The sequence below is a fragment of the Mobula hypostoma genome, chromosome 5 (genome assembly GCF_963921235.1).
Source record: "Mobula hypostoma chromosome 5, sMobHyp1.1, whole genome shotgun sequence".
Lineage (NCBI taxonomy): Eukaryota > Metazoa > Chordata > Chondrichthyes > Myliobatiformes > Myliobatidae > Mobula > Mobula hypostoma.
In genome coordinates, this window is record NC_086101.1 from 87,932,911 (window position 1) to 87,947,731 (window position 14,821).

Below are 14,821 nucleotides of genomic sequence, written 5' to 3' on the forward strand. Positions count from 1 at the left end.
TGACTCTTCTTTGTCTATCCTGCTTGTTATTTCCTCCAGAATTTTCAGATAAAATTTCCCCTTAAGGAAACCATGCTGACTTTGCCTATTTTTCATGTACTTGCAAGTACCCCAAAAGCTCATTCTTCTAAAAGAGTAGATTGACATTTGCAAAATTTCCTGTCCTCCAAAACCATTCTAGATTCTAGTGATTCTTGAATATCCAATTAATATTACAATGAATTAGTCAGGGCATTAAAGACAAAAATAGGGAGTTCATGATTCAATGTTATGAAATGTTGATCACCCTCAGCCGGGTGCAAAGCGTAGAGGGTGCAAAGGATAAACCTCATGATATCACTTGTGCTGGAATGATTCAGTTATAGAACATAAAACATTACTGGCCCTTCGACCCACAATGTTGTGCTAACCTTTTAACCTACTCTACAATCAACCTAACCCTTCCTTTCTACGCAGCCCTCCATTTTTTCTATCATCCATGTGCCTGTTTAAGAGTTTCTTAACTGTCATTAATATATCTTTCTCTACCACCACCCTGGCATTCCTCTCTGTGTAAAGAAATTACCTCTGACATCCCCCTCGTACTTACCTCTGATCACTTTAAAATAATACCCTTTGTATTAACCATTTCACTATCCACTCGATCTATGCCTCTTTTCATATTGTACACCGCTATCAATTTACAAGATGACATATCAGAAGACACTAAAAAACCTAGGTCTATTTGTGCTGAAAAGTGGAGGTTAGGAGAGGATATGATTGAGGTATATAACAAATTATGAGGGATCAGATAGAATAGACAGAAGAAAATTCTTCCCCTCGTCAGAGATGACTAAAAGTACAGGACATAAACTTGGCCACAAAGGCATCAATTCTGTCATCCAAATCATTGACATATAGCGAGAAAAAAGAAGTCCCAAAACCAGCCCCTGTGGAACACCACTAATCACTCAACAGCCAACCAGAATAGCCCCCTTTTTTCCCACTCTTTGCCTCCTGTCAGTCAGCCAGCCAATCTTCTATTCATGCTATTATCTTTCCTGTATTAGTGTGGGCTCTTGTGGTAAACCATATATATATGTTGTAACTGGGTTACCTGTCTGGACACGCCCCTCTGCTGACAGCTCCTGTGGCTCCTCCCACAGTTCCTGTATAAAGGCCATTGCGCCATTACTCCTCCTCTCAGTCCAGGGGCAGATACTCAGCATGGTGGAGGTCACATTTTACTGCTAATAAAAGCCTTTCAGTATTTACTCTACTTCCAGTCTTTTGGAGTTATTGATGGTGCATCAGCTCTTATCTTGTTAAGCAGCCCCATATGGGGCATTTTGCCAAGGGCCTTCTGAAAATCCAAGTAAGCAACATCCACTGACTCTCCTTTGTTTATCCTGTTTGTTATTTCCTCAAAGAACTTCAACAGATTTGTCAGACAAGATTTCCCCTAAAGGAAACCATGCTGATTTTGGCCTTCTTTATCATGTGCCTCCAAGTACCCCAAAACCTCATCTTTAGTAATGTCTCCAACATGGAAAAGGATCTAGTGCTTCCCTGGTGTATATGATGAATAAAACTCTTCTCAGGCTTCCAGCCAGGTACAGGTATCGAATTTATCTGACATTTTGATGCTGAACTCTGTCATCTTCATCAGGGATGATGCCTCGGCATGTCTAGTCTGGTGGGATATGTACCCCCGTCATCCTTCCCTCCTGTTTGGTTAGTCCACATTCAGTAAGTTTTCTGCTGTACCACCTCGTTTATCGTCAAATTACAGTACTTAGAATGAGATAGTCATAGTCATAGTCATAGTCATAGTCATACTTTATTGATCCCAGGGGGAAATTGGTTTTCGTTACAGTTGCACCATAAATAATAAATAGTCATAGAACCATAAATAGTAATACGTAAATTATGCCAGTAAATTATGAAATAAGTCCAGGACCAGCCTATCGGCACAGGGTGTCTGACCCTCCAAGGGAGGAGTTGTAAAGTTTGATGGCCACAGGCAGGAATGACTTCCTATGACGCTCTGTGCTGCATCTCAGTGGAATGAGTCTCTGGCTGAATGTACTCCTGTGCCCACCCAGTACATTATGTAGTGGATGGGAGACATTGACCAAGATGGCATGCAACTTAGACAGCATCCTCTTTACAGACACCACCGTGCGAGAGTCCAGTTCCATCCCCACAACATCACTGGCCTTACAAATAAGTTTGTTGATTCTGTTGGTGTCTGCTACCCTCAGCCTGCTGCCCCAGCACACAACAGCAAACATGATAGCACTGGCCACCACAGACTCGTAGAACATCCTCAGCATCGTCCGGCAGATGTTAAAGGACCTCAGTCTCCTCAGGAAATAGAGATGGCTCTGACCCATTTTGTAGACAGCCTCAGTGCTCTTTGACCAGTCCAGTTTATTGTCAATTCGTATCCCCAGGTATTTGTAATCCTCCACCATGTCCACACTAACCCCCTGGATGGAAACAGGGGTCACCGGTACCTTAGCTCTCCTCAGGTCTACCATCAGCTCCTTAGTCTTTTTCACATTAAGCTGCAGATAATTCTGCTCACACCATGTGACAAAGTTTCCTACAGTAGCCCTGTACTCAACCTCATCTCCCTTGCTGATGCATCCAACTATGGCAGAGTCATCTGAAAACTTCTGAAGATGACAAGACTCTGTGCAGTAGTTGAAGTCCAAGGTGTAAATGGTGAAGAGAAAGGGAGACAAGACAGTCCCCTGTGGAGCCCCAGTGCTGCTGATCACTCTGTCGGACACACAGTGTTGCAAGCACACGTACTGTGGTCTGCCAGTCAGGTAATCAAGAATCCATGACACCAGGGGAGCACCCACCTGATCTTCACCTTTAACCCATAAGGAAGCTCAAATTCCAGCTTAAGAATGTTAAAGATGACCTGGGACTCAGGATGGCTGGCGTTTATGGTATTCCCTGTGAATATGGATACCGCCATCAAGAAGCACGGGAGGTGTATCTGTTTATGAACATGTGACTATCACTTTATGAATACACACTCAATCTTTTATCAAAGCTATCCTATGTATTTATATGTATTGTGTTTTTATTGTTATTGTGTTATTTATCTTATCGTATTTTTTGTGCTAAATCGGATCCTGAGTGACAATATTTCATTCTCCTTTACTCTTGTGTACTGGAAACGACATTAAACAATCTTGAATGTTGAATCTAGCAGATAGCCAGCGGAAGACTGCCATCTGCTGTCTCTCTTGAGCAATTTCAGAATTTGTAAAGTTAATTCACACTGGTTTTATGGGTAAAATATTTTATCAGCAAATAAATGCCTTCTGATTTTATTTTTAAATAACAATTTAATTGAATATGAAGAATATATTTGCTTGTTTTTAATTTCAGAATTAAAGCTGCAGAAATCTAACCCAGCAGTGATTATTTTAATGATTATGTACTCTCTGTCTTAAGATAAAATCTTTACCACTCTCCACTTCAGCAGAAATATCATTGGTAGCCACGCAACTCTACATTCAGTACACCATGTAGCCTACTGAAGTATTGACTTGTTGTCAACATCATTATGTAAAAGACTAGCATAAAAATTTTTGAGAGTAATTACACACCAATGTTAAGTTAAATGTCATAACTCTAAATTCTTTAAGTTTTTTGAATAATTGCCAAAACATGGAGCTTCTAGTGATCTGTATATGCGTGGCAACAACAAAAAATAATTCTGCTTAAATAAATATTGCCTTTTTCCTTACTTTACATTTTTTCTTCATCATTAGTTTCCCCTCATGCTACACCTCTGCTATAAGGCCAGGCAAACAAATTATTAAACAGCAATGCATCATTGCTGACCCATCTGTATGGAAGGAGTTGGGAGTTCATTCTGTCTCTATGAGTGGTGCAGCTTTGTTTGCCCTGATTTTTCCTCTGTGTACATAGTTATTTTGATAGCAGGTATTGAATAGCAGGTGGTAACCGAGTCCTACTTCCCATTTACATCTCTGCTGCATGTCATCATGTAGTCTCATCAACATGCTACATATGGCATGTCAGTCTTGCCATAATTTCTTTGTAGCTTGGGATTTCTTTTTCTGTTCTTGAAATCTTTGTGCAAGAACCCCTGGAGACATGTGAATTTCTTTTAATACCTGTACAAATATCTTCTGAATTATCAGACATTGATGGATAGTTTATAGAAACATTAAAAAATTATTTTGTCTTTTCCCTTTGAGTAGGTTGGATAATTATCTATTGATCTCTGCATCCTGACAGATTTTTTGATCTTGTAGCACTGTTTGTCAAGGTACGCAGCCATGGAAGTGCCATAGTATTCACAGAGCATTATTTTCCTTCATTTGTTTTTTGTGTGAAAGTTTTAAAATCAAACTATTTTTTCAATGTGGCTGGAGGTGAAAATCTGTAATCCTTCATACCCGGTACTTTAGATACAATAGGGTTTGAAAGTCAATTCATTGAGTACAAACTGTTCAGATCACTGTACCTGTGCAAGTCCTTTGACAAAGTATTACAGTTAATCTCACATATTTGTACTTTCCCCCACTGTTCTATATTTTCTTCCGAGTGTATGTCCCATTCCCTCATGAAAACTGTTACAAAATCTGTTTCCACTAAACATCCAAGCAATGATTTCCATATTATGACAGTTTGCTACAATTATTTTCTCTCCTATCTCCTTTAATTCTTTCGCATATAACCTTGAATCTGTGTTCTCTGAATGCTGGCTTGCAATCCATTGGTGAGAGGTTCTTCATATTTATTCTATAGAAAATGTACTCACTTTTTAGTACGTCTGTTAATCATCTTCCTCAAGTGTCAATGCAAAAAAAAAAATAAGCTTTCGTTTTAGCCTCTAACTGAAGGTTATCTCTGCTACAGTTTCAGTATCACATTTTCACCCTCTCCAATACTAGTTTGTTACCATTTGCATGAGTATAGAGAGGTCCAGCTACAGTAGAAGAACTTGCTTGCAGCAGCATCACAGGTTTACAGGTACAGACAGCATACAGAATATAATTTATACAAGACAATGTGAGAGAAAAAAGATTGTCTTTGTTTCGGTACAATCAGAAATAAGACTATGATTGTACAAGAGGTAGCCTATAGTGCTCCATTGCAGAAATAGAATGTGGGTTGGTTCAAGCACCTGATAGTTGTGGAGAAGTTGCTGTTTCCCCAGCAATCTAAGACCTTGGGCTAAATCATAGTTACCAATGGCTGGTCTTCCATAGAGTACAGCCTTATGGCTCAGACCAGCTTCACTGACCAAACCGAAGTGGATGCATCTAACCTTCACTTTGTGGCTGGACCTGCTTCTGAATCCAGAGAAGGAGGCTTGCCCTGTTCCCAGGTCCGATCATTCTAGGTACACAACCTATTCTTTTTGACTTCCCAAAATGCATCACCTCACACATGGTTAAATTCCCTATCTGCCATTGCAGCTAATCAATAACCATAAGACCATAACACATAATATAAAGGAGCAGAAGTTGGCCATTCGGCCCATCGAGTCTGCTCCGCCATTTTATCATCAGCTGATCCATTCTCCAATTTAGTCCCACTCCCCCGCCTTCTCACCATAACCTTTGATGCCCTGGCTACTCAGATCTCTGCCTTAAATACACCCAATGACTTGGCCTCCACTGCCGCCCATAGCAACAAATTCCATAGATTCACCACCCTCTGACTAAAAGAATTTCTTCGCATTTCTGTTCTGAATGGGCACCCTTCAATCCTTAAGTCATACCCTCTCATACTAGACTCCCCCATCATGGGAAACAACTTTGCCACATCCATTCTGTCCATGCCTTTCAACATTCAAAATATTTCTATGAGGTCTCCCCTCATACTTCTAAACTCTAAGGAATACAGTCCAAGAGCGGACAAACGTTCCTCATATGTTAAACCTCTCATTCCCGGAATCGTTCTAGTGAATCTTCTCTGTAACCTCTCCAATGTCAGCACATCCTTTCTTAAATAAGGAGACCAAAACTGCCCACAGTACTCCAAGTGAGGTCTCACCAGTGCCATATAGAGCCTCAACATCACATCCCTGCTCCTATACTCTATTCCTCTAGAAATGAATGCCAACATTGCATTCGCCTTCTTCACCACCAACTCAACCTGGAGGTTAACCTTAAGGGTATCCTGTACGAGGACTCCCAAGTCCCGTTGCATCTCAGAACTTTGAATTCTTTCCCCATTTAAATAATAGTCTGCCTATTTATTTCTTCTGCCAAAGCGCATAACCATACACTTTCCAACATTGTATTTCATTTGCCACTTCCTTGCCCATTCTTCCAATCTGTCCAAGTCTCACTGCAGACTCTCTGTTTCCTCAGCCCTACCGGCCCCTCCACCTATCTTTGTATCGTCAGCAAACTTAGCCACAAAGCCATCTATTCCATAATCCAAATCGTTGATGTACAATGTAAAAAGAAGCGGCCCCAACACAGACCCCTGTGGAACACCACTTGTAAGCGGCAGCCAACCAGAATAGGATCCCTTTATTCCCACTATCTGTTTCCTGCCAATCAGCCAATGCTGTATCCACGTATGTAACTTTCCCATAATTCCATGGGTTCTTATCTTGTTAAGTAGCCTCATATGTGGCACCTTCTCAAAGGCCTTCTGAAAATCCAAATATACAACATCCACTGCATCTCCCTTGTCTAGCCTACTTGTAATTTCCTCAAAAAAAGGTTTATCAGGCAGGATTTTCCTTTAAGGAATCCATGCTGAGTTCTGCCTATCTTGTCATATGCCTCCAGGTACTCTGTAACCTCATCCTTGACAATCGACTCCAACAAATTCCCAACCACCGATGTCAAGCTAGCAGGTCTTTAATTTCCTTTTTGCTTCCTTGCCCCCTTCTTAAATAGTGGAGTGACACTTGCAATCTTCCAGTCCTCCAGAACCATGCCAGAATCTATTGACTTTTGAAAGATCATAGCAAATACCTCCGTAATCTCCACAGCTACTTCCTTCAGAACAGGAGGGTGCATTCCATCTGGTCCGGGAGATTTATCTACCTTTAGACTATTCAGCTTCCGGAGTACTTTCTCTGTCAGAATTGTGACTGCGCACACTTCTCCTCCCTGCTACCCTTGAGTGTCTGGTATACTGCTGATGTCTTCCTCAGTGAAGACTGATGCAAAATACTCATTCAGTTCCTCCGTCATCTCCTTATCTCCCATTACAATTTTTCCAGCATCATTTTCTATTGGTCCTACATCTATTCTCACCTGTCTTTTACTCTTTATGTACTTGAAAAAGCTTTTAGTATCCTCTTTGATATTATGTGCTAGCTTCCTTTCATAGTTCATCTTTTCCCTCTTAATGACCTTCTTAGTTTCCTTTTGTAAGCTTTTAAAAACTTCCCAATCCTCTGTCTTCCCACTAATTTTTGCTTCCTTGTATGCCCTCTCCTTTGCTTTAACTTTGGCTTTGACTTCTCTTGTCAACCACGGTTGCATCCTTCTTCCATTCGAAAATTTCTTCTTTTTTGGAATATACCTGTCTTGCACCTTCCACACTTCTCGCATAAACTCCAGCCACTGCTACTCTGCCATCTTTCCCTCCAGTGTCCCTTTCCAGTCAACTTTGGCCAGTTCCCCTCTCATACCACTGTAATTTCCTTTACTCCACTGAAACACCGACACATCAGATTTCAGCTTCTCTTTTTCAAATTTCACAGTGAACTCAATCATGTAATGATCACTGTCTCCTAAGGGTTCCTTCACCTCAATCTCTCTAATCAACTCCGGTTCATTACACTATACCCAATCCAGTACAGCCAATCCCCTAGTGGGCTCAACAACAAGCTGTTCTAAAAAGCCATCTCGCAGACATTCTACAAATTCTCTCTCTTGAGACCCAGTGCCAACCTGATTTTCCCAATCAACTCGCATGTTAAAATCCCCCACAATTATCATAACGCTGCCCTTCTGACAAGCCTTTTCTATTTCCTGTTGTAATTTGTAGTCCACATCCCTGCAGCTGTTTGGAGGCCTATAAATAACTGCTATCAGGGTCCTTTTACCCCTGTGATTTTTTAGCTCAACCCATAAAGATTCTGTACCTTCCGATCCTATATCACCTCTTCCTAATGATTTAATATCATTTCTTACTAATAAAGCCACATCTCCCCCTCTGCCTACCTTCCTATTCTTCCGATACACTATGTATCCTTGGACGTTCAGCTCCCAGAGACATGCATCCTTTAGCCACGTCTCAGTGATGGCCACGATATCATACCTGCCAATCTGTAGCTGTATGACAAGATCATCCACCTTATTCCTTATGCTGCGTGCATTTAAGTATAACACCTTAAGACCAGTATTTGGTACTTTTCGCTTTGATTTCACTGCAACTTTATTGCACTGCAACTCATCCCAGTGGCTACAAATTTGCCCCGTCACCTGCCTGTCTTTCCTGACATCTTTACTGCTCACTATCTTAGATTTATTTCTGTTTTCCCCTTCCTCTGCTCTATCATTCCGGTTCGCATCCCCCTACCGAATTAGTTTAAACCCTCCCTAACAGCTCTACTAAACTTTCCCGCCAGGATATTGGTCCCCTTCGGGTTCAGGTGTAACCTGTCCATTTTGAACAGGTCATGCTTCCCCCAGAAGAGATCCCAATTATCCAAGAATCTGAAGCCATTCTACATCCTACATTCTACATGCTAAGACTTTTAGCATCATCACCACCAACCTGCAGACTTGCCCATCATTCCTCCTACATTCAGATCCAAACTGGTTATATTCATAAGAAATAGTAAATATCTCATAATGATCCTTCAGTACATCATTGGTCTCAGTCTTCCAATTACAGAAACCATTCTACCAAATCACTCTTTACTCAGCTTGTCATCTTGCCATGGGGGATTATTTATTATTTGGACTCTAGGTGTCTGGACTAGCATTCCTTGTCGGGCTTTGTCAAAAGCTCATGTAGACTGTATCAACTATACAGCATATTAGTTTAGAACATTTGTCCTCAATGACCTTAATAATTTTATGTAGTTCAATCCCAGATGATACAATTGCCATTGGGATCTGAATGGATATTTTGGATAAACTGCAGCAATCCTGGCAAGAACAATTTTGTCCTGACAATTTTGAGATATTGAACATTGCAATTAATTGATTAATCATTAACTGTTAAAATGGCTAGAAAACTTTAGTGATTCTATTTGAAAGATCATGACCATGGATTTTGACAGACCTTCCCAGAGATATGATTTAGACCCTGTTAATGCTGGTGTGTTGCAGATAGCTAAATGCGATTACGTATTAAAATTAAATATGTGGTCCCTGATAATATCTAGTCTGCTATATAAACATACTTCCTTTAATAAAAATTATGAGTATTGTTATAAATAAATGTTGCAAGTCAATGATGTTGTCTGACTTAGTAAGTCACTCTAAATTTTATCTGCCCTTAATGCTGTCATCTCCAAATTTACAACAGATAATTAGCATCATACTTTAATAACTTTGACTCCTTTGTAATTAGCCATATGGCATTGGTGACAAACATTATTACATTAAATCTTGCATATGATTTATATTAACAGAAAGACTGTGTAATTAAATGTAAAGAGGATCAGTTCCAGTGTAAGCATGGCCACTGTATTCCTGTCAGATGGCACTGCGATGGAGAGACTGATTGTCTAGACGGCAGTGATGAGGAAAACTGTGAACAAGGTAACTAAAATAGCTTAAATGGTTTCTTTTGTGTCAGATAATTTTTAGTTCCATTAGTATGATATATGTCTAAGCAGAATATATGACTATATTAGTGAGCCTTGCTTATTACCAGGATTTTTATGACCATGCATTGATATTTTATGCTCAGTAAATTCTATTGCCGTATGGTGGGTTCTTGGTTGAGAATTTTATTGCCACAGCCATGGATATCTTCAGACCCCAATAATTCTCTTTGCTTATCTGAAGGAAGTTAGAAACCTCAGTTTAATGGCCGTGCAGTGTTTCCATGAACATCTTAAAGGTTCAAAGCCTTTTGTATAGGACAGATGGCAGAAGTTTGTGTAGGAAAATACTTTGTAACTAGTGATCATAACGTCATTAGTTTCAAGATAATTATGGAGAAGGATAAGTCTAGTCCTCGGATTGAGATTCTAAATTGGAGAAAGGCCAATTTTGATGTTATCAGAAATGATCTGGCAAGTGTGGATTGGGACAGGTTATTTAGCAAAGGTGTACTTGACAAATGGGAGGCCTTCGAAAGTGAGATTTTGAGAGTACAGAGTTTGAATGTTCTTGTCAGAATAAAATGAAAGTATTCAGGTTTAAGGAACCTTGGTTTTCGAGAGATATTGAGTCCCTGATTAAGAAAAGAAAGAAGGTGCATAACATGTACAGTATAGGAAGGTAGGAACAAATGGGAAACTTGAGGTTTATTAGAAACACAAGAGAATATTTAAAAAGGAAATCAGGAGGGCTAAAAGAAGGCATGAGGTTGCCCTTGCAGACATGGTGAAGGAGAATCCATAGGGCTTTTACAGATGTGTATATCAAGAGCAAAGCTTAGCAAGGGACAAAATTGGTCCTCTGGTAGATCAGAGTAGTCATCTAACATGGATCCAAAAGAGCTGGAGAGACCTTAGATGAATTAATTGCATCTAGATTTACTTTTGAGATGGACACAGAGTCTGTTGAAGTGAGGTAAAGCAGTATTGAGGTCATGAACCATATACAGATTACAGAGGAGGAGCATTTTGCTGTCTTGAAGAAAATTAGGGTGGATAAATCCCCAGGGCCTGAGAAAGTTTCCCCTTGGACCCCGTGGAAGACTAGTACAGAAATTGTAGGGGCCCTAGCAGACATATTTAAAACACCTTTAGCCACGGTTAGCTAATGTTGTTCTGTTGTTTAAGAAAGGCTGTAAGAATAAGGCAGGAAATTATAGGTTGGTGAGCCTGACATTAATAATGGGCAAGTTGTTGGAAGGTATTTGAAAAGATGGGATATATAAATATTTGTATAGACGGTGACTGATTACGGATACTCAGCATGGCTTCATGTGTGATAGGTCATGTCTAACCAAACTTATAGAGTTGTTTGAGGAAGTTACCAGTACAATGGATGAAGGCAAGGCAGTGAATGTTGTCTACATGGACCTTAGCAAGGCATCTGACAAGGTCCCACATGGGAGGTTGTTCAAGAAGTTTATTTGGTCAGCTTTCAAGATGAGATAGTAAATTGGATTAGAAATTGACTTTGTGGGAGAAGTCAGAGAGGGGTATAGATGGTTGCCTCTCTGACTGGAGGCCTGTGCCTAGTGGAGTGCCATAGAGATCAGTGCTGGGTTAGCTGTTGTTTGTCATATCAACAATCTAGATGACAATGTGGAAAACAGGACCAGCAAATTTGTGGATAGCACCAAGATTATGGGTAGAGTGGACAGAATGGAAGATTATCAAAACTTGCAGTGGCATCTGAACAAGCTGGAAAATGGGCTGAAATAGAGCAGGTAGAATTTAATGCAGACAAATGTGAAGTATTGCATTTTGGGAGGACAAATCAGGGTAGGACATTGAGGAGTGTGGTAGAAAAAGAGAGATCTGGGAGTACAGATCTGTACTTCACTGAAAGTGGCATCACAGTTAAATAGGGTTGTAAAGAAAGTTTTTGACACATTACTTCTCATAGATCAGACTATTGAATACAGAAGTTGGGATGCTAAGTTATATAAGATGTTGGTGAGACCTAATTTGGAATCTTGTGTGCAGTTTTAGTCACCTGCCTACAGGAGATATGTCAATAAGTTTTGATGGAGTGCGGGGAAAATTTACAAGAATGTTGTCAGGACTTGAGGACCTAAGTTATAGGAAAAGGTTGAATACGTTCCCTAGAGCATAGACAAATGAGGGAAAATTGGAAAGAGGTATACAAAATTCTGAGGGGTATAGATACAGTAAATACAATACAAGCTTCTTCCACTAAAATTGGTTGTGAGTAGAACTAGAGGTCGGGGGCTAAGTGTAAGAGGTAAAATGTTTAAGAAGGACATGAGGGGAAACTTCTTCACTCAGATGGTGGTCAGAGTACGGAATGAGCTACCAGCGGAAGTGGTAGATGTGTGTTCGATTTCATTTTTAAGAAAAATTTGGATAGGTTTGTGATAGAAGGGGTATGGAGAGCTATGGTCCAAATGTATATTGATGGGACTAGGCAGATTAACAGTTCAGCATGGATTTGGGCCGAAGGACCTGTTTTTGTGCTTGTAGTGGCTCTACGACTCTAAAATTTTAAATCTCAGCCTTCCATATGAGTAATTATTTGTTTTGAACATGCCTCTTTTAAGAAGCTGCCACATGACCTTTTTCATTTGACATACTGTATGAGGCTCTGATGATATAATTAATGGTCAATTTATATTCTAACCAATGATCTCACGGGGAAATCATGGCAAATTTCCTTCCAGGTGTAGTAAGCAGGGTGAGAAGAAGTGATTCTATCACTCAGTATTTTGCGCCAGCCTGTCAATCATTTTATGCTTTTTTACCATTTACTGGTATGAAACTGCAATGAACTGCAGTTGTCCTAAGCTCACCCCAGCCTCAGCTTGGTTGATCCCTATCTCTTCAAAAACGAGTCTTTTAGACACAGGAGTTAAAGAGAAGGCAAAAATTTATGATACAAGATGTGTTGTTCCCCTTCAGAATAATTACAGCTTATTATCTAAAGATACTGAACATGTCATATATGTTTCTTGTTCTGGTTAATATCATAAAATTAACAAAGAGCTCCTGTTCAGGAGTGAAAACAACAGGTTGGCAGATAAATTACTACTCATAGAAGTGAGCAAAATAATTCCATAAATTAATGAGTCCATGAAATCACTTGTCCTTTAGTTAACATATGATGAGATTGATGATGCTGTTATAAGAATCTGAATATTAGTTTATTTAATATTTTTGTTTTCTAGTGCAAACAACCTGCAATGTAGATGAATTCCAATGCAACAATACACTTTGTAAGCTTGTATCATGGCTGTGTGATGGTGAGGATGATTGTGGAGACAACTCTGATGAAAATCCAGAAATGTGTGGTAGGTCATTTATTTTCTTTAATTCATTATAAGCTCTGATGTTTACTTTCCTCTCAAGAGAGAGAGAAAACTGAAGAGAAATGTTGTGGAATCAAGTAGATGGATTACATTTCTGATAATAAGGAGAAGCATGCTTTAGTTCAATGAGATTTTCTTGATTTTAATCTCTGCAAATAGAGACAGCAGGAAGTAATAGGGTAAGGCAAGACTGCTTGGAAAGTTCTATTATGGTGGTGAGAGAAGCTGGGAGGCATTCAGCAACCTTCTTGAAAAGTACTTTGGTACTTCACTATAGAGAAGAAGGAACTGGGTTACCTAAACAGTAAGATAAGGAGGGATGGAGGAACTCTCAGAATTTCATGCAATACTGATGATTTGCTGTATTTAATCAATCCTCTAGAAACCACCTGCACACTCTTACCTTCTACAGTTACCACATAAGTACCACCATGGCTGGTCCCAATGGTGCCCCTCCAAAAGCTACTATCATATTACTGAAATTGCCCTTTTGAAAAACTAGAAGTAAATCAATTTTTAGGTTCTGAGTAGAATTGTTGACTGTTGGTTTGGTTGGAGGTGGTAGATAATTGATGCTCGTTGTTTTTACAGTTCAAAATCCTAATACAAGATTTTCAGACCAGAAACATTAACTCTGTTTCTCTCTCACCCACTCTACAGATGCTGCATAATATTCTCAGATTTCCTTACTTTCTGTTTTATTGCATATTTGTAATATCAAAATCATTTGCCATGAGGGGATGTAAATGATAACATTAACTGCCCTATATATGGGAGATGTAGCTGGGATATTTCCGAAAGCTATATCTGCTTTATGGGTAATGCTTAGGCAACTCAACTGATCATAGTTAAATTAAACAGCTTAGTGTTAGTAGGCAGGAATTTGATCAATAAAGAAAATGTAGCAGGAAGTGGGATAAAATCACAAATAGTAGGTTTTTTTAAGAAATATTTCTTAAAGTTATAGTACAAATGGATCTTTGTATTTAACAGCAAAATTTCAGTGTCCTCCCTCAAGATCATTCAGATGTAAAAATGGGAGAGTTTGCCTTCGACCTGAGCGAGTTTGTGATGAAATGAATAATTGTGGTGACAACACCGATGAAATAAACTGTGGTATGTTCCTCTATTTTATTTAAAGTGTATTTTTGGTATTCTTACAGTGAGTGCATTAACCTTTAAGGAATATCTATACAGTTTAAATATTCAAGAAGAAATATAAATCAATTATGACATGATTATAAATAAATATACTATACATGACTTGATATCGAAATGCAATAACATTAAAACTAAAACTAAAACTAAAACTGGAAAAATGTCTTTTATGTATGTAGCATCTCATTATTCTTGACAATTAATGCAGTGTTTATCTTTAAGTGCAGACACAGTTGGCAGAAATGACAGACAATTTAAATATAGCAAGAAACCTCAAAAAGTAGTGAGGTCAATGACCATTTGATCTAGCTTTGAAGTCATTGATTAAAGAATAAATGTTGATCAAAGCATAATTTAAACAACAGCAGATTTGACTATTGATACTAGTTGCTAACCATGCTTAAACAGGCTGATGGACCATTAGTTTAATATGAAGTACAACAACATATTTGTCTATATGGCAATTTCCAGATTTGGGCTGATCTTTTGTTCCCATGACTTTAGACAAGAATGTTTTAACCCAAACAAGTTATCACGTAGCAGAGGGGAC

The 14,821-nt window shown here is 39.2% G+C and overlaps 1 protein-coding gene across 3 annotated transcripts in view; it reads left to right on the forward strand.

The window, feature by feature from the left end:
* The window catches only part of LOC134346855 (low-density lipoprotein receptor-related protein 1-like), a 2,119,020-nt gene that overhangs the window by 1,993,350 nt on the left and 110,849 nt on the right, over positions 1-14,821 (forward strand). For all 3 annotated transcript variants that reach the window (XM_063048628.1, XM_063048629.1, XM_063048630.1), the window contains 3 exons: positions 9,596-9,725; positions 12,973-13,095; positions 14,107-14,229. In XM_063048628.1, coding sequence (XP_062904698.1) covers positions 9,596-9,725; positions 12,973-13,095; positions 14,107-14,229 — 376 coding nt within the window. The remainder of the gene's footprint in view (positions 1-9,595; positions 9,726-12,972; positions 13,096-14,106; positions 14,230-14,821) is intronic.